The sequence below is a fragment of the Hemiscyllium ocellatum genome, chromosome 4 (assembly GCF_020745735.1).
Source record: "Hemiscyllium ocellatum isolate sHemOce1 chromosome 4, sHemOce1.pat.X.cur, whole genome shotgun sequence".
NCBI classification, from domain to species: Eukaryota; Metazoa; Chordata; class Chondrichthyes; order Orectolobiformes; family Hemiscylliidae; genus Hemiscyllium; species Hemiscyllium ocellatum.
Genome location: NC_083404.1, coordinates 18,093,932 through 18,119,427, shown reverse-complemented (window position 1 = coordinate 18,119,427; position 25,496 = coordinate 18,093,932). Strand labels below are relative to the sequence as shown.

Here is a 25,496-nt window from a genome sequence, read left to right as displayed (position 1 = left end):
AACTTTAGCTAGGGAAACTTTCTCAAAAAACCTGACAACTACATTAGTCAATAATTTCAAATCTAATGCTGATCTTGCTTTTGTGTCCCTCTCTGCAGCCATAACCTTGTAAGCCTCACTCTGTCTAAACATCCTTTAATCTGTATGTCCTTGTATGTTATGATCGGCCTTAGGTACATGTGACAACAATAAATCAAATCATATGATCTGGTTACCAGGTACTAGCATTTGCATCAATGGAGCAATGGTATTAACATACATCAAAAGCAGTCTTAGTCTGGGTCAATCCAGTACTTACAGAAAATATTCACTTTTGGAAGCATAGCTACTCAACCTGAAGGAAGTCCTAGCAAAAGCTGCAAAATTGATAAACAATACAAAGCTGGTACAAAATGGTGCTCCTTTGAGTTCCATAATATTTGTTCCTGTACATTTCAGCCATGTTCAGTTTGTTGCAGATATGTCTCTAAATCACAGTGTTCTGGATCAAATTCCATTCAGGGCCTGAACACCAAGGGAGCATTGCATTGATAGAAGTGTCATATTTGATGTGAGATGTTAAACTGAGGCATCATCTGCCTGGTTTGTTTGAATATAAAAGATTCCACTCATTACTTACAAAAGGAGCAAGGAGTTATCTCCAGCATCCTGACCAATATTTATCTCTTAATCATAGTCACAAAAATGAATTGCTTGGTCGTTATCAGACTGTTGTTTGCGGGCATTTGGTGATCACAAATCAACTATTGCATTTCCTACACTGCACTTTCAATTGGTTACAAAACACTTTGCAACCATCTAGTGATTATGAAAAGCACTATACAAATGTAAGGTTTTTTTCCAGTAATATAATAGAAAATAAGTATGTCCAATTGTTCCAAGGAAGTTCAATGGTTGTCGCATAACAAGGTCTTTGGGAAATGATCATACCCATGTTACTTCAGAAAACTTTCAAATACCAGCATTGTAGTTCTCACATAGGTAAACATGTAAAACGAGTTCTGCCAATTCTATTCATGAGAAAAAAACACACCAAGTTTAAAAAAGCTAATAGTTTTTAGTATCTGAAGACAAATGGCTTAAATAGAAATAATTTTGTTGGCCTCAGTTATATTTCAAAATCACTGATACAGTCACAAAACATCAGTACAAGTCCTATGAGTGAAAAGTACCAATTAGTAAACTACAATATTATTAAATTGACAGGATTTCAAGTGGCTAATGCAAGTATAATGTGCTATAAGGCAATAAATTAGGATTCACAATCACTTATTTTGATGTTACTGGCAGACTGCAACTCCCCATGTTCCTGGGGAATATTTTTTGGTCTTACTTTTGAAAGAAATAATCTGTAAAATGCCAACCGGAAATCCAGCTGAATGATGAACTGAAAAGATGTTTTAAGATATTGATCAGTTCCATTTGCTACTTTTAAACAAAAATGGTCAAACATCAGTCAGCACTTGACCAGGCTTGATTTCCAAGCATGCTCATGAAGAAATGAATACATAACAGGAATATCCAATTTAATGTTAGTGGCTTTTTTTTGATGCCTTCTCATGTGCCTGAGGGTCCTTTGCAAAGCACTTCTCATCAAAAAATGTCAGCATCTCCCTGCTTGTCAAGTTTGCTGCTTTCATGATCAATCTTTCTCCATCATCTGTAGAGAGAGAGAAAAAAATTCTGTTTGTAAAAATCAAAAAGTTATCATTACTACTTCAAAATAAACAAGCTGAACAGTGTTCATTAAAAAAAAACTGTGCGTTCACATAATTTACTTAAATATGATCACAAGCATGCTTCAAACTTATGGAAAAAATGAAATAATTTCATACATTACCAAAATACAACTTGTACAATGATATATACTGCAAAACTGAACACTGTACATGAATAACGCATATTTACTGTTGACTGCACCCTTAGGGTAGAAAAATGTTTAAAAATATCAAATTGTCTGTTCTTCATAAATTTCATGATTTTGTGTCAAGATGACACTGCTCTCTCTAAATAATTTTTTCTCTGCCATAAATGGCATAACAGATAAGACAGCTACAATGAGAGGTCACTGAACCTTAATTTGGTCTCACTAGCCACAGGCACACAATGATTTACAGAATTTCTAATGAGCTACCAAGAAGGGGTTTCTGCGATTAATAAATAATTTTAACTTCTGCATTCCAGACAGTTATAGATGACAAAAATCTAGGTGAAATTTTGAAAGTCAAAAGAATTTATTGTATGAATTATTATATTACATTTTATAAGACTTTTTGAAATGCCATTAAACTATAAATGTGGATGCTGATTTCAGTATTACTGTCATGTTGTCCTGCTTAAGTCACAGACTTGCAGGTAACTAAGTGCTTATCACACTTATGTTAAACAGTTTTATTTTCTGATCTGACATTCTGCACTAGACTTTTACTTTGAATCAAACCACCAGGAAATGGGGAAACAAGTGAAAGTTGATTGGGAACCTTTCACTGGTACTTTTTTAAACCTAGTTAAGAACAGGACTGAATGAGTCAACAATTTAAGTTCCATGCCTTTTCTTCTCACCTTCAACTGAGAAAACTCCAGCAGAGGAGAAAATGGAACAAATCCTCAATAAAAATACAAAGTTGAGTATGATTATGCATTTCTAATATTTTACATTTGTGTCAATAATATTGTGTCAATTCATCACAGCCACTGCAAAAACATAAGTGCAAAAGCGCTATCAAAATGGCTGTGTCCAATAAGTGAAATAACACATAACCATGTATGACAATAGTGTACTTCCAAGCCAAATCACCTTCAAACAAGATAGCCCAGTTACCATGCTTCTTAGAGAATAGAAAAGTAATTGTGATTATCTTAATCAACCTGCGTGGGCATGCTATGCACACCACCAGGACAAATGGGACACTACCACTCTGCCTTAAGAAATTCATGTTCAACAATGTGTTATAGCTGAGCTGAAGCAAAGGTTGTAGACTAGGGGTAGGACCCTGAGAGAGTCAAGAAACACTGGTGAGTTCTGAAAGGAAGGAAAGTGGGATCCCCTTAGTGATTTGCTGTATAACCTACCACAATTGACCACTGTAATTTCAAATCTTCAAGTGTATTAAACATAACTTATTTCCTATTTTAAGAAACATACACAGAATCCTGTGTCTTTAGTTGTAAATTAAGCAAATAAAATTTGTATAATACTCGTGTTTGAAAATCTTAGAAACTTAAATCCCAATTTATTTTTAAAATACTCTTTGAAAAAAGGCATGTTGAATTTTCTAGAAATCAAAGGGTAGCTTTTCAGTAATTAGGGGTGGGTGATGGAGATGGGGAATGAGGTAGTGTGGTGTGTTTTGGAATTCCTGGAAATGTTACCAAAGGGACATATGCAACTATGCACACATCACAGACAACTCTGGCCCAAAAATGTCATTACGAACGTAACAATATTGCCTGCAATGTCGAAAAATATTAGTAAAAGTTTAATGATAATAAACATACAAATTTGGTGACCTCAGAAATCTCCTTACATATTAGAGTCAAAGAGCTTATTTGACAAAATATTTTCTGAACTTTGTTTTATGTGCTTTAACTCAAACAAATATGAATAGCATACTTTTCTTGCAAAAAAGACCAATTTGAGTTTGTAGTGATAGAATAAAACAGATTTGTATTACTTTCTGATTTACAGTTGCAACTAAAAAAAAGTGAACAGTAAAGTTTATTTTTAAACTATCACTCTCAGAGTTTGTGTTGCTAAATTCAATACTCAGTATAACTAACCAATATAGAACAGCATCAACAAAGACAAGAGGCTGAACTCTTAAAAGCAAAAAACTCTGGTGATCAAGTTTTATCATGCTCCGATAAGACTGCACCTTGAATACTATGCCAAGTTCTGGTCACTAAGAAACAAAATATATTGAAGTGTCATGGGCAGTGCAGAGCATTATTAGGCAATCCAAACTAATAGAGGATTTCCAGATTCTGACTTCAATCACACTGCAAATATTGTCATCACATGGGATCCTGTCACCAGCTCAGGGCAACAACACAAGACCTCAAAGAACACAATCTATTTAAAGTTTTGTTCCTAGCCATAGCCATTTCCAAATTAACTTTCGAGCTTACTTGTAGGAGCACTTTACTCTGTCGCTTTACGCGTGAAATATCCATTTAAGCACTCAGATATATTATTCTTCTTCACTCTCACTTGCTCTGCAAAATCATTCAAATATTTTATTTATTGAGCCACATATTGAGCAATGGCACTACTGAAATTAATTCTGTTTTTATGAAGTTACTTAAATACTATGGTTCTTGGTGCAGTTTTAATCTGCTGTTTGCATAAAGCAAAAATGCTTTTGCTGCGGCAAGCAGTTAAATGACAAAAGAAACGTTCAATTTACTTTTAAAATCAGAAAGAAGAGCTGAAGAGCTTTTTTGATTGATAGGATATGGGCAGTAGGGGCAAATTGTAGCATCTACTGATATTTCCTAATTACCCTCAAGAAGCTGGTGCCAAATGCCTACTTGAATAGTTGCATGCCAGGACAGTGTTGTGTCTCCAGTTGCCTGCATTCATGCAGCTCCAATAAACACTGAAGGAGCTCAATCGTCAGCATCCTACCACCACCTTAAATATTCACTCCCTCCATCATTAGGACACAATGGCAACTTGCATACATTGGACAGGATGCACTGCAACAACTTCCCAAGCCTCCATCAATAGCATCTTCCCAAACGCATGTCTTCTACGACCAAGAAGAACAACCGCAATAGGTGCAAGGGAGCTGTGCCATTTGCAAGTTCCTGTTTAATTCACACACCAAGTCGACTTGGAAATTTGATGATTTCATGGTGGATACATGTAAACCACACAGGCTACAACCAACCAAGAAGGCAACTTAGTCTGGTATGCTCATGATAGATGCAAACTACAAATGGCCTGTGAAAGCATAATTCACAACACTTTCTTTCTGCCCTTCAGTATTTGGAGACTGAGCACAAGCAATAATGCTTACCTACAAAGGGAAGGCTGCAAGCAACAACACATGCATAATGTTAATAACTCAGGAATCAAATGAAAATAATATGACTGTCTCATTTCAGACCACAAGAACTCCATTGTATAAATTGCTTGAGCAGATATTTATAACTTGTTAATATCACAAGATTACTGGGAGAGGTGGCTGAATTTAACTGGCGGGGCAAGAACTCCAAAGTGAAAAACAATTCCAAATATAATCTGCAAAACTAACCTACGTTCAATGTTTCTAGTCCTCTACATCCAAAGGATCAATAGCTACCATTTCCGCCACTTCTAGCAGGATATGGCCACCAGACATATTGCCATCCCCTCTCTCATCGGCCTTCCGCAGGGACCACTCTCTCTGGGATACCTGCTCTACTCCTCCTCTACTCCCAACACCCACACTGCATCTTCCCATGCAATCACAGAAGGTGTAACATTTGACCGTTTACTTTCTGCTTCATTATCCAAGGCCCTAGGGACACACATTCCAGGTGAAGCAATGATTTACCTCGACTTCACTCAATCTAGTCTACTGTACTCACAGCTCAAAATGTTGTCTGCTCTACACTAGCAGGATGAAGTGCGGACCTGGCTACATTCTGTCTGCAAAAGTGACCCTGAACCAACATCTCTGTCTCAGATTTGCTGCAGTACTCCAGTGAAACTGGAAGTATCTAAGTTTCCACTTGAGCACCCTGCAGCTTTACGATTCAATACGGAACTCAATAATTTTAGGGCATGAGCCTCTTTTCCTATGTCCTTACCCAACCCATACACTCCAGATCATGTCATCACATAGGGTGCTACCACAACCATCCTGTTGCCTACTACTACAGGCTAATTCTCCCAAGTTGACCTTTATCCATTCCTTTGTCTGCCCAACTGTTGTTCTCTCTCTGGGCTCCATATCTAGCTATTGTTTACTCCTCCCATCTACCCTCTCTCCACCTTCAGCTTATATACTGTGACAATGCTGTCACCTTAAGAGGTTATTTTGTCCTTTTTTTGGAGAGAGGTTGCAAGGCACAGGCAATGAACTGGCTACTGAAGACTACTTGAGTAAACAGGTAGGGAAGCCTGGGGCCTTGTTTATTAATGCAGGCTGAATGGGTGTAGCCAGCTCATACAGATCAGGATTTCTGAGTCGCATCAGAAGCTACTGGGGTCTCAAAAAAATTGGAAGCTTCAGTAAATGTCTCCTGGCTGCTCCTGTCTCTGAATTTTCTCGATCTTTTCCTCCTGGATGGGAGAACTGCATGTGAGAATCGGCAAGTGAAGTTTCCTTTTCAGCCATGGAGTCTGTTTATGGGATGTTACTACATTGGAATAGCTAATTAGTAACAGCTACTATATCAATTATTCTGTTAAGTTTTGCAATAGAATTAGGTTATTCTAAATTTCTCTTTCTTTGGTTGAGTTTTAACTACAGCGTTTAAATAAATTGTGTTTTGCTTACTGGCAAGTAGTGTTGACTAGCTGCATTGCATCTGGAACAGGCATTTTACATTTGCCTTTAAAATAAGAAAGGTTAGGGGCTAGGCTACCTTCTTAAAATATTTTGAGAGGGTCTGGTCTGGTCCAGTCCATAACAATACCAACCTGTTCCCATCTACAATCAGTTCTGAAGAAGAGTCACTGGACCCCGAAACATTATCCTTGCTTTCTCTCCAGCTGCTGCCAGACCTCCTGCATGGTTCTAGCAATTTCTGTTTGCGTTTCTGATTTCCAACATCTACAGTTCTGTTTTTGTCCTTAGACCTCTGTTGCCCACCAGAATGGCCTGAAGGTTTGCCACTTCTACACTAGTAGTAGACCAACCATTTCCCATCCAGTACCACCCTCTGCCTGTCTGCACATTTCCTTCCTGAGCAACTTCTCTTTTAACTCCATTCACTTCCTCCAAATTAAAGGTGTTGCCATGGGTACCCACATGGTTGCAGCATTGTCTATATTTTTGGATTATGTGCCTAATTTTTACTTATGTCAACAATCCTTTTTCTATTGCAGCAATGATTGTAACAATGCTACCTCCTACACTCGCCCTGAATCAGAAAATGTCATTTTTATTAACTTTGTTTTCAATTTCTCACCTTCACACGATCTACTTCAGATTTTCTTTCACACCCTCACCTTCTCAATCTTCATTTCTGGGGATAGGCTATCATAAAGTATCATCAGCCCACTGTCTCCCACTGCTAGCTCAAAACACTTTCTCACATCCTATATCATCTTAGGATTCTATTCATTCTCCCAATTTCTCTCTCTCTATTGCATCTGTTTTGATTACAGACCTTCCAAACCAGCACAATAAATTTGTCTACCTTGCACCTCAAGTAAACATCCCGGCCCTACCATGACTAACATGGCCATCAACTGTGTCGGACCCATTTTTTTGAAATTCTACTTTCACCCTTCTCCACCATCTCTGATGCACAACAGAATTCTCCTTGCTCTCGGTTTCTAACCACTGGCTTCAGTATTTAATAGACCATCCTATGTCACTTCCACCAACTCCAGAGTGATGCCACCACACACATCATGTCCTTCCCTCCCTTTTCAGTATTCCAAACAGACAATCCCTTCTGCAAAACCTCAGTCATCCTTAATACCCCAATGTTTTCCCATAGCACCTTCTCATGCTAGCGCAGGAAATGCTTCACCTTATATGTCTTTTAGATCCACTTGCCCCATTGTCCACACCCAAGTTGTGTTTCCAGATGAAGCAGCAATTTATGGGTCCGTTAAACTTTGTCTTCTGCATTTGCACATCACACTTTGACCTTCTTTACTTTGGGAAAATTAAAAGGGTAGGTGGAATACTTCTGACCAATCTGCAACCAGTGCTTCCCGTGGTCTACCATTTTAATTTTCCACCTGGTTCTCGGGCTGGCATCTCTGTCTTCGTCCTACTGCCCTATTTTGCTGAAGTGCAGCACAAGCTCGAGAAACACTAAACCTTGATTAGGCACTATGCAACCTTCTGCGCTCAATATTTGTTAATTTATCCACAGAATGTGGGCATCACAGTAGCGTGGGTTTGGAGTCACATGATTGGGTGAGACCAGGTAAGAATAGCAGATTTCTCTGTCAAAAGGACTTTAGTGAACCAGTTGAGATTTATAGTGGTTACATGGTTGACGTTAGGCCAGCTTTTTATTCCAAATTTTATTGAATTCAAATATCTTCTGCCAAGGTGGAATTCAGACTCGTGCTCCCAGAACATTAGTCTGGCATTCTAGATTATTAATCTAGCAATTTTACACGATCCTACACCTTGCCATTGAGTTCAACAATATCAGAGCATAATCTCTATTTCCCCATTTTGCTTCCTTTTCTTTGCATAGGTTAACCTTTAACATGTTTTCATGTTTTTGCTTTCATGTAGCAATTGTTCGTTATTTTGTCTTTCATTTCTTCCAGGCACTTTTTTTTTGTTTATTTGCTTCTCCTAATACCACTCCCTTTAGCTTTGCCCCATTAACTCTATTATCCAATGACAATTCTGAAATTACATCCTATCAGACCCTTTCTTTTGTTCTTTGTCCATTCTTTCTGATTTGACTGCATTGCTGAACACCAAGATGTGCACACAGTATATTCTTGGGAGACACTTGCAGATGTGCTACTAATTGAGATTTGTTGAAGGAGGCAGAAGAGAGGGATTGGAAACCTTGAAGGGGATGCGCATATCTGGACCAAGGTGGGGTGGGGTGGGGTGGGGGGAGTGGGGAGCAGCATGATGAGACTCCCGATGTGTCTTCTCTACATCAGTGAGACCAAATGTAAACTAAGGGAACGTTTCAACAAGCTTCTCAGCTGGGTCCATAAGGGCCAGCCTGACAGCCCGGTCACTGCCCACTTCAATTCCCATCCCACTCCCTCTCTGACATTTCCATCCTCCGCCTCCATTATCACGGTGAATTAGACTGCAAATTGGAGGATCAACACCTTACCTTCCACCTGGGTAGCCTACAGCCTGGAGGACTCAACATTGAGTTCTCCAATTTCAAATAACCTTCCAAACCATCCCCTGCCTCCTTTTCCAGCCCTGCCTCCACCTTTCCATTCCACCTACCAACCCTTCCTTCCAGCTACTAACTGGATTCATTCCTCCCATCGACCAACCAGGTTGTACTGACAACCTGTGTCCACCTATCATTACCTCACCACTCTGCCCCTGTCCCCACCCAAAACCATCCCGCCCACAACCCCTTTACCCGCAGCTTCCTATATCCCCACCTCTGTTCCTGAAGAAGGGTTATACCCGAAACATGGATTTCTCCACCTCATGATGCTGCCTCGCTTGCTGTGTTCTTCCAGCCTCCTGCTTGTCTACTCTCACAAAATAGGACATTTTAAGTTGGGTTGAGATTATTGGCACAAAAATACTTTCTATTTTGACACAGTAAGTTGACCATTTTGTGAGATATTTCTTTTTCCTGAATGTTCGCGTTGTATTAATTCCTCATGCATATGATACAAGTTATCTTGGCAGGAAAATTTCCTGTCAAACTATTATCAATGCTTTTGTTAACCGACAACCAAATGATGTTCTACTGAGGGAAAATGGATATTCCTTCTCTCATTATTCATCACATGCAAATAAATATTTGGCCTCGGCATTATACCTTACAAGGCATCACAAATGCGGTTGGGTACAGAGTTTGGTGCATCATAGTTATATAACCAGATAAAACTGATTCCAAACCAAAGAAGGAGACAAGTCTGAAAGACTGTCCTTAAAATTTTATTTTATGAGCAATTTAAAGGGACAAGACACAAGAACAGAGGAATAGAGGTTTAAATAAGGACTTTTAGTGCTTAAGACCTAGCCAGCTGCTTTAGTCAATAGCAGATGTTAATCAGTAGCTCAGACTGACAATCAGTTATGGAAAAATGATATGTAGGACATCAATGCCCAGATGGTAAAAGAGAGCTTGGATGAAAATTATGGAGTGCCTCTTTCAAAGCTGCATATTAAAGACCGAATTTGCAGACCCAAACAATTTACCATCTGGACTTCAAGGTAAGGAAATCTGTGTTTCCTTTTAATATTTTTGACCTTTAATAGACTCAAAGAGAGTTCAAAACTTACTGAATGTGATTGATATAACAGGTTCTGTCTCATCATGCTTTATATCGGCTACAATCCGGCAATTGGAGTTTGTTAGACGTGCCTTTTCTGTTCCTATTGCAGCAAGGAATTCCCTATGAAATGTTGGAAATAAAATTTAAGTGAACACAAATTGTTCCAAAAAAAAACAAAACAGCCTTATCACACAATTTTTCCTGTTCAAGTGAGATATACACTTTCATAAAGTGGAATCATACATATACAAGGTGTCACATTTGCAAAACATTTCATTTTTTTCAAAAAAAATTGTTTCCCTTTGGTAGTTCGCAAAATTTTACTTTAATTCATTTGACTGGCCTCTGAAACACACTTAAGTGTTCATATAAATATATGCAGCAATGACCAATTGAGGATTTTAAAACATTCTTTCACTGGATGTACAGATTGCTGGATAGGTCTTCATAAATTTCCCTTTTCCAATTGACCTAGAAAAACAGTGACCTGCCTTCAACTGCTGCAGTCTTTGGAGGGTAAGTGCAGACAGTGCTGTAAGGAAGGCAGTTCCAGGATGTTGACTCCATGACAGTGATAGAGCAGCAATACAACTCCAAATCAGGATGTTGTGTGCTTGGAGGGGAACATGTAATTGATAGTGTTCCCATGTATCTGCTACTCCTATCCTTCTAAATGAAAGAATTCAAGGGTTTGGAAAGTGCTGCCTGGCTGAGTTGCTGCAGTAATTTAGATGGCGCACAATGCTGCCACAGTGCCTCAGTAATGGAGGGATGAATGCCGAAAGTGGTCAGGAATGGGGAGGGGATGGGGTACCAATCAAATGGGTGCTTTGTTCTCGATGGTGAGGAGTTCCTCCGGTGCTGTTGTAACTGCACCCTTCGGGGCAGGTGGAGGGTATTCAATTAGACTCCTGACTTGTTTTGCATGCAAAAACAGAAATTGCTAGAGAAATTCAGCAAGTCTAGCAGCATGTGTGTTGCTCTCTACAGGATTTATCCTGCTGTTTGTGGACAAGATACACATTGACAGATAGATGCTGTACTGGAACACCTTGACTAGGGGTGCAAATGGTTAGTGTGCCATAACATCATACAGCATGGAAACAGACCCTTTGATCCAACTTGTCCATGCTAAACTATTTCCATTCATTTCTGTTTCACCCATATCCCTCTAACCCTTTCCTATTCTTCTATTTTTAAATGTTTTTTAAATGTTATAACTGTACTGCATCTACCACTTTTTCTAGCAGTTCATTCCATATATGAACCACCCTCTCTGTGAAAAAGTTGCCCCTCTGGTCCCTTTTAAAACTTTCTCCTCTCCCCTCAAAATTATGCCCTCTATTTTTGAACTCCCGTACCATAGGGATACCTTTGAGATTCACCTTATCTATGCCCCTTATGATTTTATAAACCTCAATACGTTCACCCCTCAATCTCCTCCGCTCCAGTGAAAACTGTCCCAGCTTATCCAGCATCTCCTTAGAACCCAAACCTTCCAGTCCTGGTGACATCTTTGTAAATCTTGTCTGCACCCTCTCCAATTTAATATCATCCTTCCTACAGCAGGGTGACCAGAGCAATATATAGTACTCCAAAAGTGGCCTCACCTATGTCCTGTACAACTTCAATACGACACCCCAACTCCTACACTCAATGGTCTAACCAATGAAGGTAAGCATGCTAAATGCTTTCTTTATTACTTAGTTCATTGAAAGTTGTGTAATAGATGGACAATGTACCTGAGCCCCTAGATATCTCTACAACACTCCCCAAGGCTCTATCATTAACTGTGTTAGTTGTGCCCTAGTTTACCTTACTGCCGATAAGTTGCAAGGACCATAGCCATTGCAGCATTCAGTCCCTTACCCGACTCATACTTGGTAAATTAGATTAGATTCGATTTGATTAGATTCCCTACAGTATGAAAACAGGCCCTTCCGCCCAACAAGTCCACACCGACACTCTGAAGAGTAACCCACCCAGACCCATTCCCCACATTTACCGCTGACTATTGCAATATGGGCAATTTAGCATGGCCAGTTCATCTGACCTGCACATCATTGGATTGTGGGAGGAAACCGGAGCACCCGGAGGAAACCCACGCAGACACAGGGAGAACGTGCAAACTCCACAGTCGTCCAAGGCTGGAATCGAACCCGGGTCCATGGCGCTGTGCGGCAGCAGTGCTAACCACAGAGCCACCACGTCGCCCCTTGAATTGGTTGAAGACTGCATCTGTGATGCTCCAGATATCAGAAGGACATCACCCACTCTTCTGAACAGGGTTGGTCTGAATTCACGGTCACGATAGCTTGTGGGATAAGCTGATCATGAAATTGCAGATTATGGTTGAATACAATTCTGCATCTGATGGCCCACAGCCCCTCAGATTCCAGTTTAGATATGTTTGAAAGCCATGCTATTTAGCCCAATGGAAGTGCCACACCACACAATAGAGGGTATCCTGAATGTAAAGATGAAGCTTTGTCTTCATAAGAACTGTGTGGTGGTCACTGATGATACTATGGCTATGAGAAGTGTATTTTGTACTTGTTTTTTGAAAAGAGATTTAAAACAGAGTTACTGATCTGTTAATTTGAATCCAATAAGGTAAACAGCTTGCGAGACCTTTAGATGTTTTTGAAGTTGGAACAATAGAAGGAGCATGAGTGGGTGGAGTCAGGCTCTCAAGGAACCAGGGTTTGAGGTTGTAAGTTTGCTTACTTAACCACAATATACTGCAGCACCCAGGAACTACGAGCAGCAGAAGGAAAATATCTATACAGCATATTCAAGAATAATGGGTACCTGATGAACACAGACTATGGATTCTTAAACAACAAACCCAAACAAGAAGACACAACATGCCCAGAAACTCTAACCACACTACCATACATCAAAGATATCTCGGAGATGACTACCAGACTACACTGACCCCTTGGCATCATGGTAGCCCACAAATCTACCAACACACTGAAACAGCTACTGATGAACATATAGGACCCTACACCAACAACCAGCAAAATGAATATCATTTCCAAATTCTCAGCAAGGATTGCAACAAACATTACATTGGATAGACAGGCAGGTAACTAACCATCAGGATACACGAACACCACCTAGATACCAAAAGACAAGACCAGTTAATACTAGTATCCTTACACACAGACGAAGGAGGACACCACTTCGACTCGGACAATACATCCATCCTAAGACATGCTAAATAGATAAAGGCACGGGAATTCCTAGAGGCCTAGCATTCAAATGGAACTCCATTAACAAATATGTTGATTTGACTCCCATTTACTAACCTCTGAGAAAAAGAACTGGAAATTTCATCACCCACCCTAACAGACCAAGACACATACATACAAAGTGGGACAGAACATTAGCGCTTCACCGGAGGCTCACTGATGATGTCACCTATTATGGTGATGAAATGTCCGAGAACAAGCCTACCAGCTCAGTGAGCAAACTTACAACTTGAACCTCAACCTGAGCTACAAATCTCAAAAATTGCAGAGTTTTAGTTTAGGTTTCAACAGTTGGGGTTTCGAAGTTGATTATGGAAGGTGCCACATCTCTCTCTCAGCCACAGTAAAAAGCTGTAGTTAGTTAGAGTCAGAGATGTACAGCATAGAAACAGACCCTTCAGTCCAACTCATCCATGCCAACCAGATAACCTAACGTAATCTAGTCCCATTTGTCAGCACTTGGCCCATATCCCTCTAAACCCCTCCTTTTAAATATATTCATCCAGATGCCTTTTATATGTTGTAATTGTACCAGCTTCACCATTTCCTCTGGCAGCTCATTCCCACCATTACACGCACCACCCTCTGCGTGAAAAAGCTGCACCTTTGGTCCCTTTTAAATTTTTCCCCACTCACCCTAAACCTATTCTAGTTCTCTAGTTTTGGACTCACCCCCTCCCCAGGGAAATGATCATGTCTACTTAATCTATCCATGCCCCTCATGATTTTATAAACCTCAAAAAGTCACCCTTCAGCCTCCGACACTTCAGGGAAACCCGCCTCAGCCTATTCAGATTCTCCCTATAGCTCAAATCCTCCAACCCTGGCAAAATTCCTTGTAAATCCTTTCTGAACCCTTTCAAGTTTCACAACATCCTTCCTACAGGAGAGAGACCAGAACTGCACACAATATTCCAAAAGTGGCCTAACCAATGTCCTGTACAGCTGCAACATGAATACTCTTCCTACCAGAATTTTTTTTTGGTGTTCTTTTCTCCTGGACTGGACAAACACCACATGTGAGACAATTTATTTAACTGAATTTGCCTTTACCAAGGCTGTGTTTATGGAGTGTTATTGTATTGGAACAGTTGCTGTTTAGTAGTTAAATTATTTATTATTCAGTTAAGTTTTCCAATAGAGTTAAAGTTGTTCTGATTCTTTTTTCTTTTGTTTGTATTTTAACTTTAAGGTAAAAATCATGTGTGTTTTGCTTAAAACATAGGAGTGCGACCAAATGAATTATGGTTGGAGGGTTCAAGGATGTTGCCAGGGTTGGAGGGTTTGAGCTATAGGGACAGACCGAACAGGCTGGAGCGTTTTCCCTGGAGCATCGGAGGCTAAGGGGTGACCTTACAGAGGTTTACAAAATCAAGAGGGGCATGGATAGGATAAATAGACAAAGTCTTTTCCCTAGGGTGGGGGAGTCCAGAACTAGAGGGCATAGGTTTAGGATGAGAGGGGAAAGATATAAAAGGGATCTAAGGAACAACTTTTTCACACAGAGGGTGGTACGTGTATGGAATGAACTACCAGAGGAAGTGGTGGAGGCTAGTACAATTGCAACATTTAAAAGGCATTTGGATGGGTATATGAATAGGAAGGGTTTGGAGGGATATGGGTCGGGTTCTGGCAGGTGGGATTGATTGGGTTGGGATATCTGGTTGGCATGAAGGATCTGTTTCCGTGCTGTACATCTCTATGACTCTAAATTAGATTAGATTACTTACAGATTAGATTAGATTACTTACAGTGTGGAAACAGGCCCTTCGGCCCAACAAGTCCACACCGACCCGCTGAAGCGCAACCCACCCATACCCCTACATTTACCCCTTACCTAACACTACAGGCAATTTAGCATGGCCAATTCACCTGATCCGCACATCTTTGGACTGTGGGAGGAAACCGGAGCACCCGGAAGAAACCCACACAGACACGGGGAGAACGTGCAAACTCCACACAGTCAGTCGCCTGAGTCAGGAATTGAACCCGGGTCTCAGACACTGTGAGGCAGCAGTGCTAACCACTGTGCCACCGTGCCGCCCATAATGAAATGCAGCAACTTACACTTGCCTTTAAATAAGAAAAGGAGGGGTTCTGTCTGGTACATCACATCACTCCTACTAATCATGTCATGGATATCTACTACAGATGGGAGAAAGTGAGGACTGCAGATGCTGGAGATCAGAGCTGAAAATGTGTTGCTGGAAAACACATTTTCCCAAAACGTCAACTCTCCTGCTCCTTGGATGCTGCCTGACATGCTGCGCTTTTCCAGAAGAAGGGCTTATGCCCGAAACGTCGACCCTCCTGCTCCTTGGATGCTGCCTGACCTGCTGTGCTTTTCCAGCAACACATTTTCAGATCTACTATAGATAGACTGGTAAAGGCAAGGTCATGTAAATCTTGCTGTATTGTTAGTTTTCTGACCTCCTGATTGAAGCAACTCTGTTCTTTCGGACTTGATCGGTTAGTCAGTAGTAACGCCACCGAACCACACCTGATGATGTATTGAAATCCCCCAACGCTTTTGGATTTTGCATTCATGCCACTTTCAGTCCTATTGAACTGTTGGTATGACAGATATACCAAGGATGCTGTGATGATAGTCTTACAGTATCATAAGGTCTGAAATAGCTTGGAGACAAATGGAGAAAGATATAGTTAAAAATATTTAATCGGAGAGCCCAACCCTAGGTAAAATGGAATTAAAGACTGGCTGACAAAACTGTCACTGAACAATGGGCTACATTTAAAAAGATAGCTCGTGTACACCTGACGTACATTCTCAAGTGACAAAGGAACAGCAGCTAAAGACAGAGTTCCATGATGGCAAGGCAAAGTGTAGAATGAGGCAGATAAAGGGTGTGTATGACAGATGTCAGATTGTTAATACAAGTGAGAACCAAGCTAAATATAGAAAATTCAGAGGGGATTTAAGAAAGGAAAAACAAGTTACAAAAACCAAGTCTGAAAGGAAAACTGCACTGACATAAAAAGGAATGCAAAGATTTTCTTTTGGCATTTCAATGATACGGGATAGTTAAATTTGGGACCCAATGTGGGTCTAGGATCAGATACTAATTAAGTACTTTGCATTCATCTTTACCAAAAAAGAAGATATTACTGTGAATATAGTGGTAGTTGAGATACCAGATGCATTAAAAGTTGATAAAGAGGAGCTAAAAAAGATGACCGTAAAGACAAGCCAACTAGGATCGGATGGAATGTTTCCAGGAGTATTAAGAGAAGTAAATACAAGAGCACATGAAATTGAAGCAGAGTAAGCCAGTCAGCTCATCGAGCCTGTTCCGCTATGCAATAAGATGATCATGACTGCCCAATTACTCCACATTCCCGTCAAACACCGACAACCTTTCATCCCCTTGCTCATTAAGAATTAATCGATCATTGGCTTAAAAATAGGTGAGGGCTCTCCTTCTGCTTCCTTTGAGGAGCAGAGCTGCAAAGACAAATGATCCTCTGCAAGAAAGCATTTCTCCTTATTGCCATCTTAATGGTGACCAATTATTTGAAACAGCGATCCTGAATTCTAGATGATCGCACAAGAAGGAAATACCCTTTCGCATGTACCCTATCAAGATTCTGCAGGATTTTATATGTTTCAGTTAAGATGCCTCTTAAGTAAGGGTGAAAATTGTGCAATTCTCCTTAGATATTTATGGAGGTAGCACCAGAGGATTGGAGAACTACAAAGGGCAGTTTAATTCTGTGGTGAGAAAATACTTAAAAACTTTGTATCCGTAATGAAATTAATAGCTGCTTTTGACAAGTGTAGTTTTATTAAGGAAAGACAATACAGACTTGTTAAATGTAAAGTGAGCAGGTCTGATTGTATCTGTAGAGAGAGAAACCGAGTTCAATGGGACTCTTCTTTGGAACTGAAGGGGTCGGGAAAAGTTATGGGTTTTACATTGCAAAACAAGGGGAAAGGGGAGCAAATGAGAGATGGGATAGCTGTCCATACCAAAAAGCAAAGGGAGTCCTAAACATCCTAAAGAAGCCATATTTGGATGAAAAGTAGGTGTTAATAACATAAAATGGGTTAACTTTCCTGACATTCCTGATGAAGGACTTCAACCCAAAATGTTGACTCTCCTGCTTCTTGGGTGCTACCTGACCTGCTGTGCTTTTCCAGCACCACAATTGTGAATTCTGCTCTCCAGCATCTGCAGACCTCACTTTCTCCTAACCTTCATGACAGTAAATCCATATAAACAAGAAACTAATGAGATCAAAATTGAGTACAGAGTTTATGATCTGAAATTGTTAAAGTGAAATGTTGAATCTTGAAGGCTGTAAAATATCTAAGTGGAAAATGAGCTGCTACACCTCCAGATTGTTTTGGGGTTCACTGGAATACTGTAATAGGGCTTGGGATAGAATTGGGAGCAAGATGGTGTATTGAAATAGCAAGTGACTGGAAGGTCAGGGTCATACTTGCAGACAGAGCAGAGGCGCTCGATAAAGCAGTCATCTATCTGGTGGTTGGCCTCAACAAAGTAGAACAGTCAAATTGTGAGCAGTAGATACAATTGACTGAAAGTACAGCAATCGCCTGTACATTACATGTGGAGCCTTGGACAATAAACAGTAAGGAGGTAATGAAGTTTTACACCTTCTACAATTACTGTGATTACATGACATGATATCATTGAGTGAAGAGGGCTTGAGCATGAGAGAGGAGTGGACGTTCAGAATGCTGACAGAAGAGGAGGGAAAGGAAGATAATTTTGGTGGTGACATCTCATGGCTGGAGGTGGTGGAGGATGATCCTTTGAATGCATGTCTGGTGGCATGAACGTGAAGACAAGGGCAACTATGTTATTGCTCTGTATATTGGGATGGAGTGTAGTGGGGCAGGCAAATAGTGACGACAGAAGTATGCAAAATGGGTCAGACGTGGCTGAGAGTCCCACAAAGCAGAATGGAGAAGAATCCTTAGTTTAGCATAAATTATACATTGGATTTAGTAGAACAGATATGATAGAGACAGATTCAAACATAAATCCATGTATTACAGTAGTGTTGCCTTCAATCAGATCCAAAGTGGAATGACCAAAACATGATTCTTAAGCTTTAGACCCTTTAGAACATGGCCTAAAGTTATTTGAAAAGCTATAAGATTTAGGAACAGAAGTAGTCCGTTCAGCTCTTCCTGTCTTCACCATTCAATGAAATCAGTATTTCACCATTTAAATACCATTCAGCTCCTCCATTCATCCTGCCAAAAGACACTACCTCACATTTCTCCACATTTGATTCCATCTTCCAAGTTTTTGCCCATTTGCTTAACCTGTCTATACCCCTTTGTAGAATCTTTGCATCATCCTCATCACTTACCCTCCTACAAATCTTTGTGTCATGTGTAAACATGGCTATAGTAAATTCATTTTCTTCATCCAGGTAAATAATAATGGTCCCAGCCTTAATCACTAGTTACAGATTGCCAGCCTGAAAAGGCCCCCTTTATTCCAACTCTGTCTTCTATTAGTTAGCCAATCCTCTATCCATGTTAATATACACCCTCCAATACTATGGTCTGTTATCTTATTAAACAGTGTAATGAGTGGCAATTTATCAAAAATCTTCTGAAAATCTAAATATTTTACAACCACTGCTTCACACTTATCGATCAAATTTGTTATCTCTTCAAAGAATGCTACCAAATTCCTTGACCCTGATGTCTCCTTCAGGAAGCCAACCTTCTAGATAAGTCAGGAACATCTTTGGGAGTAATCAAATACACTTTAGAGTTGTTAGAAGTAGATGTGATTGTGTGTTAAAAGTGGATAAACATAATGGAAATGTCAATCTGTCAAGAAACTGACAAAGTTAATGAATTATTTAAACAGCCTGCCATTCACACTTTTAAGAAACCTACAGTGTAAAAAGAATGTGACTGTTAGTTCCCTGCCTGTTGGCATAAACCAGAGGACTGTTGCTGAAAGATTTGCACTGAATGATTCATTTCTCAATCTATGATCAGTTTCATTCCCTAACATTTTAATTTGACTAACAAGGGCAAGTGTACATAAAATACTGAGGAAAGTAAAATATATTGAATTGGTTTTCAGCAATGAGACTTTTGAAACAGAAATTCATCAATAGGCACTTAGAACTTTACCTACTCCATCTCATATTGTGCACGGAGGTCTGGTCATGGTATATACTGGGCGAATCGGCATAGATGTGATGACAAAACGCGATGAACAGAGTGACATGGGTGACCAGGCCGCCACACATTGGTAAATTCACTATTCATCTTCATTTTGCGTATTTGTGTCTTTTTACATTTTGGTTCAGTCATCCACATTAGCTATACCAAACCTCACTTAATTTCAGATTACCCCTAAATTCCTCAACTGTAGTTCAATTTCTGATCTAAATGCTTTGTGTTACAAACAATGGCCCAAGCACATTTCCGTTCAGAACACCACTTCCATTGAGTGCAAAATTATTTCCTTAAATCCCACTGTCTTGCAGTTATCTTTCTTTTCATTTACCTACACAGCTCTAATTCATCCCTGCCCTGGTCATAAGGCTCTTAGATTTAACCCAACATTTTTCTGAAAGGCCCTATATCACATCCACTGCATACAGAATCACAAAAAGGCTACAGCACAGGACATCATTCTGCCACTCATATCCATGGTGGCTCCTATAACAGCAGTAGACTTAGTGTCCTTTTCTTAACCCTGCAGTTTTTCCTTTACAGATAATGCAAAAGGAGAGTTAAGGCTTCAGTTCAGTGTGACAATCTACTAACAGTGCTTGTCAAAGCAAATGTTTCCAGCAGTTTCGGTTTTACTTCAGATTTCCAGTATATTGCTTCATTTAAAGAAAAGTCCAACACGTGTACTGCTATTAACCTCACATTGACACAATGACAGCGACGTTAGAAACAGAAATTGCTGGAAAATCTCAGCAGGTCTGGCAGCATCTGCGAAGAGAAAGCAGAGTTAAAGTTGCAGATCCAGGGAGCCTTCTTCAGAAATGGTGATAAGGATCACCGGATCCAAAACGTTAACTCTGATTTCTCTCTACAGATGCTGCTACACCTGCTTAGTTTTTCCAGCAACTTCTGTTTTTGATTCAGATTCCCAGCATCGGGAATTGATTGGGTTTTTTTTAAAAATGAAAATGAAGGAGTTGTACTGATATTGATTTCCAATAGATCATTATGGCACCGCATTTTCAGTGCATTTCTTCCAAATACTTCATTCCCAGTTTATTGAGAAGTCAGCTTGTTTTTACCAAGGATGCAAACTATATCGAACTAAGCCTCAAAATCACCGCAAGAGCGAGTGCGAAATGGAGCTTTATTCTGAAGGCCTTTCCTACCTGGCGCCACGGACATTAGACTCGAAGGGACAGAACTGTACGATAATTTCTTTCACTGTTTTCAGGATGACTCTCCCCCTACCCGCCGCCATCTTAGCTCCCAACGTCCGGGGAGGAGGGAAGGACAACTGGAGCCCGCGATGCGCTCTGGGAATTGTAGTCCCTTTCCTGCTTCACGTCAAAGTTGCGGCGAACGTCTGAGCTGCGTTCGAACAGCCCTCGGGACGCCATGACGTCAGCGCGCCCCCCCGCCACGGGAGCTCGCCTCCGTGTCTGAAAACGGAACCCTCCATGCAGGGCCGCGCCTGCGCGCTTCACCCCCCACTGCCCAGCTGTTTGTAGCGACTTGTGTCTCGCGCTGAGTGTGGGAGGAGCAGAGGCAGAGCCAAGGATCGCAGCAGTGTAGCTGCCGTGGAGAGCCTGGTGGGAACTAAATTATTGTAGCTGTATGAATGCGTGATCTCTATTCTTCATACTGTATACATGTAACAGTACGTTGCAATTGACTGCTTTAGTTGCTTTTTGTGTTAGTACTTAAGCTCCAGCAACTCGAATGTGAAGCAGCTGTGTGAATTAGCGGCTTCTTTTATCATTTTTCATGGTAAGTTTTTTTTTGCAAAGTCTCTTTTGTAAACGTTTAGTTTCGCAGCCAGATTTGTGAAATATGGAAATTATTAATTGTGCACAACATCTATTAACTAGTAGCTAGAAAGTGTCGTGGTTTGATGGTTGTACCCTTCACGCCGGGGATGTCCAGGCTAATACTTTTGTCTCGTTGCCTTGAGCACAATGAGAAACTGACATTTGTAGAATAGCTCGAGGCTAAAAATGCTGGGCATTTGAAACATAAACCGTATAAAACCATACATATTAATTTTATAGTTTGATTTTCAGTAAGTACAAAAATACAGCATATTCGCTTTTAGTAATGTATGAACTACGCAGTTCACACGATTGTCTAAATAAATCTTGTCGCGTTTTCCTTAGAAACGGTCAGTTGTCTATGTGACTTGGGTCCAAATCTGCTATAGTTTGTATAGTGTTGAATGTTACATGCACTGTGGAAACATTTTATTTGCACTTGTTCTGAGGAGGTGTTTTCAAACATTAATTTAAACGTGTAATATTTAAAAAGTATACTTTCTTCACTTTTTTTTTACCAAAGGTAAAGATTTGGGATAAAGATTTATTTGACCTCATGTTAATTACCTGTCTTTATCTCACTCATAATGACTTCGGGATCATATGATTGTGGGATGTGGTAAAATAATCGTTTTACATAATTATGTGTTAGGTATGATGTTATATGTTAAGTAATTTTATTTTGTGTGATAAAAACAAACGTTTGGCTGGAAATTGCATGTTTAACTGATTCCAGGAAATAAATGGCAAGTGATTTTGTAAAATCTGTCATTAACTTAAGATGGATTCAATGTTCCCAAATTATGTGGTTTAGTTTGGAAATTGTTTCCACAGTCAAGATCTAAATGCATTTTTTCTCTTAAAATAGTTTTGAGTGAAATTGCTTGCAGATTCTGACTAAACATTTCCGATTGGCTGCATCATAGGACTAAAAAATATTGTATGCTCTTTCAAGTTATGGTGTGACAAAATGCTAACTACTGCATGCTGACAATTAAAGTTCATTTATTTTGAATTATGTTGCATAGTAATAGGAGTAGGTCATTTAATCTATCAAACCTAATCCGTTGTTCAACAAGATCATGCCTGATCTATCTGAACACTTTTCCTACACTATGCCCATGTAGCTTGATATCTTTAATTTCTAGAAATTTTTTCTTCATTTGAGGGATGTGGGCATCGCTGGCTAATCGATGCTAATTGTCAGCACTGACTCCTGATGAAGGGCTTTTGCCACACTCTTGACTCTAATCTGCAGTCCTCACCTTTTGACTAAATTTCCATCCCTAGGTGGTCGTGAGTTGCTTTCTCGAACTGCTGTAGTCCACCTGCTGTAGGTTGACCTACAATGTCGTTCAGAAGGGAATTCAGGGCTATTGACCTGGCGACAGTGAAAGAATGGTGATATTCACCATCCTGACTTGGAAATATGGCTTGAAGGGCAACTTGCAGATGGTCATGTTCCCACGTATTAGTGGTCCTTGCCCTTCTGGTGGAAGGGGTCATGGGTTTGGAAGGTGATATCTGAGGATCTTTGGTAAATCTCTGCCATGCATCTTGTATATAGTACACACTGCTACGGCTGAGCATTGGTGGTGGAACAAGTGAATATTTGTGGATATGGTGCCAATCAAGCAGCTGTTATATCCAGGTTGGTGCCAAGCTTTTTGAGTATTGTTGGAGCTGCACTTCCAGGAAAGTGGGGAATATTTCATCACAATCCTGGCTTGTGCCTTATAGCTGATGGACAAGCTCTGGGGAGTTGGGAGTCGAGTCGCTTAGAGTTGCAGTATTTTTAGCTTCTGACCTGCTCTTGTAGCCACTGTGTTTGTGGTAAGTCCAGTTGACTTTCTAGTTAATGTTAACATCAAAGATGTTGCTAGTGGGGGATTTAGTATGGTAACGTGAATGCCAGGGGTTGGGTTGTCTCTTCTTGGTGATGGTTAAAGCCTAACATTTGTGTGGTGTGAATGTTACTTGTCACTTGCCACCCCAGGCCTGGATATTGTCCAGATCTTGTTGTATTTGAACATGGACAGCTTTCAGTATCTGAAGAATTGCGAATGATGCTGAACATTGTGCAAGTATTCCCTCTTCTGTCTTATGATGGAGGGAAGCTGCTGAAGATGGTTGATCCTGGGGCAGTACTCTGAGGAGCTCCTACAGAGATGTCCTGGAGCTGAAATGATGATCTCCAAGAGTCACGACCATCTTCCTATTTGCCAGGTATGACTCTAACTATTGGAAAGTTTGCCCCCGGTACTCGATTCCAGTTTTACTTGATGCCACGCTTTGTTGAATATAGCTTTGATGTCAAGAGCTGTCACTCTCACCAAACTCTGGAATTTAGTTCTTTCATCCATGTTTGAACTAAGGTTATAATAAGGTCAGGAACTGAGTGTCATTGAGCAGGTGCTGCTTGATAGCACTGTTGACAACTTCCATCATTTTATTGATTATTGGGAGTAGACTGATGGGGTGGTAATTGGCTGGTATGGATTTGTCCTGATTTTTGTGTACAGGACACGCCTGGGCAATTTTCCATGTGCCGGGTAGATTCCAGTATTGTAACTGTACTGGAAGAGCTTGGTTAGGTAAGCAGCAAGTTCTGAAGCACAAGTCTTCAGTACTTTTTCCAAAATGTTGCCCATGTCCCTAACTTTTTCAGTATTCAGTACCTCCAACAATTTCTTGATGTCACATGGAGTGAATCGAATTGTTTGAAGCCTGGTCTCTGGAGCCAATAGAGGAGATCGCAATGGATCATCCACTTGGCACTTCTGGCTGAAGGTTGCTGTGAATGCTTCAGCCTTATATTTTGCACTGTTCTGTTGGGCTCTTTCATCACCTGAAAATGGGGATATTTGTGGATCCTCTTCCTCCAGTGAGTTGTTTAGTTGTCCACTACCATTCATGACTGGATTTGGCAGAGCTGCAGAGCAAGGATATGATCCATTAGTTGTGAGATTATGTAGCTTTATCACTTGCTGTTTGAGTTTGGCAGGCATGTAGTCCCATTTCGGTAGCTTCACCAGATTGACACCTCATTTTTAGGTATGCTTGGTACTGCTCCTGGCAAGCCTAACTACAATCACCTTTGAACCACAGTTGATCCCCTGGCTTGATAGTAATGCTTGAGTGGGCATGATCTGGCCATGACGTGGCAGACTGTGCTGAAGTATAATTCTGCTGCTGTTGATGGCCCACAGTCCCTCATGGATGCCAGTCTTTAGTTGCTAGATCTGTTTGAAGTCTGTCCCATTTAGTTCAGTGATAGTGCCATACAACCTGATTGACAAAGAGTACATCTTCAATGAGGAACTTTTGTCTCTACAAGAAATATGCGATGGTCCTTTATACCGATATTGTCATGAACAGATGCATCTGCAGCTGGCATATTGCTAAAGGTGAGATCAATATGCTCTCCCCTCTTGCTCATTCCCTCACCAGCTGCTAAAGACCTAATCTAGCAGCTATATCCTTTAGATCCCGACCAGCCCAATTAATAGTGCTGCTGCTGAGCCACTGTTGGTATTGGATATTGAAATCCCCACCCAGAGTACCTCGGTGCTCCCTCCAACGTTTTGATCAATTGGCTGAGGGAGGACGGTTCATGGTAATCTGGAGTCAATGTTCAGGACTCTGACCACAACTTCCTCCTGACTGCATACCACTGTTCCACCACCTCTACTGGGTCTGTCTTCCTGGAGAGACAAGATATGTCAGGGATGGTGATAGTGGTTTTACCTCCTTCCTAAGATCCACAAGCCTGACCACCCTGGCCGACCCATTGTCTCAGCATGCTCCTGACCCACTGAACTCATTTCTACCTACCTCAACACTGTCCTAGTCCAGGAACTCCCCACATATGTTCGAGATACCACCCACGCCCTCAACCTCCTCCAAGACTTTCGTTTCCCTGGCCCCCAATGCCTCATCTTCACCATGGATATCAATCCCTCTACACCTCCATCCGCCATGACCAGGGCCTCCAAGCCCTCCATTTCTTCCTCTCCCAACGTCCCCAACAGTACCCTTTCACCGACACACCCATTCGTTTGGCCGAACTGGTCCTCACCCTTAACAATTTCTCCTTTGAATCCTCTCACTTC

At 40.7% G+C, this 25,496-nt stretch overlaps 2 protein-coding genes across 5 annotated transcripts in view; one reads left to right on the top strand and one right to left on the bottom strand.

Moving 5' to 3' along the window:
• Nucleotides 1–1,048: 1,048 nt before the first annotated feature.
• mrpl53 (mitochondrial ribosomal protein L53) lies at nucleotides 1,049–20,908 on the bottom strand. Its single transcript, XM_060824162.1, has 3 exons — nucleotides 20,743–20,908; nucleotides 10,128–10,240; nucleotides 1,049–1,660 (listed from the first exon to the last, which is right to left on the bottom strand). The coding sequence occupies exons 1-3, from the start codon at nucleotides 20,832–20,834 to the stop codon at nucleotides 1,533–1,535; spliced, it is 333 nt and encodes a 110-aa protein (XP_060680145.1). The 5' UTR covers nucleotides 20,835–20,908; the 3' UTR covers nucleotides 1,049–1,532.
• A 202-nt stretch (nucleotides 20,909–21,110) lies between these two features.
• The window catches only part of pag1 (phosphoprotein membrane anchor with glycosphingolipid microdomains 1), a 154,500-nt gene continuing 150,114 nt past the window's right edge, over nucleotides 21,111–25,496 (top strand). The window contains exon 1 of one of the 4 annotated variants that reach the window (XM_060824161.1): nucleotides 21,111–21,165. The gene's annotated coding sequence lies outside the window, so the exon portion shown is untranslated. Of the gene's footprint in view, nucleotides 21,344–25,496 lie in introns of all 4 variants that reach the window. The other 3 variants (XM_060824159.1, XM_060824158.1, XM_060824160.1) reach the window with 3 other exon arrangements.

Excerpts from the sequence above, each read along its gene's own strand:
- mrpl53 (XM_060824162.1), bottom strand. The coding sequence starts at position 20,834 with ATGGCGGCGGGTAGGGGGAGAGTCATCCTGAAAACAGTGAAAGAAATT. Across the intron at positions 10,241-20,742 it reads TCTAATGTCCGTGGCGCCAG|GGAATTCCTTGCTGCAATAG; the intron begins GTAGGAAAGGCC and ends AACATTTCATAG. Across the intron at positions 1,661-10,127 it reads TGTTATATCAATCACATTCA|ATGATGGAGAAAGATTGATC; the intron begins GTAAGTTTTGAA and ends CTCTCTCTACAG.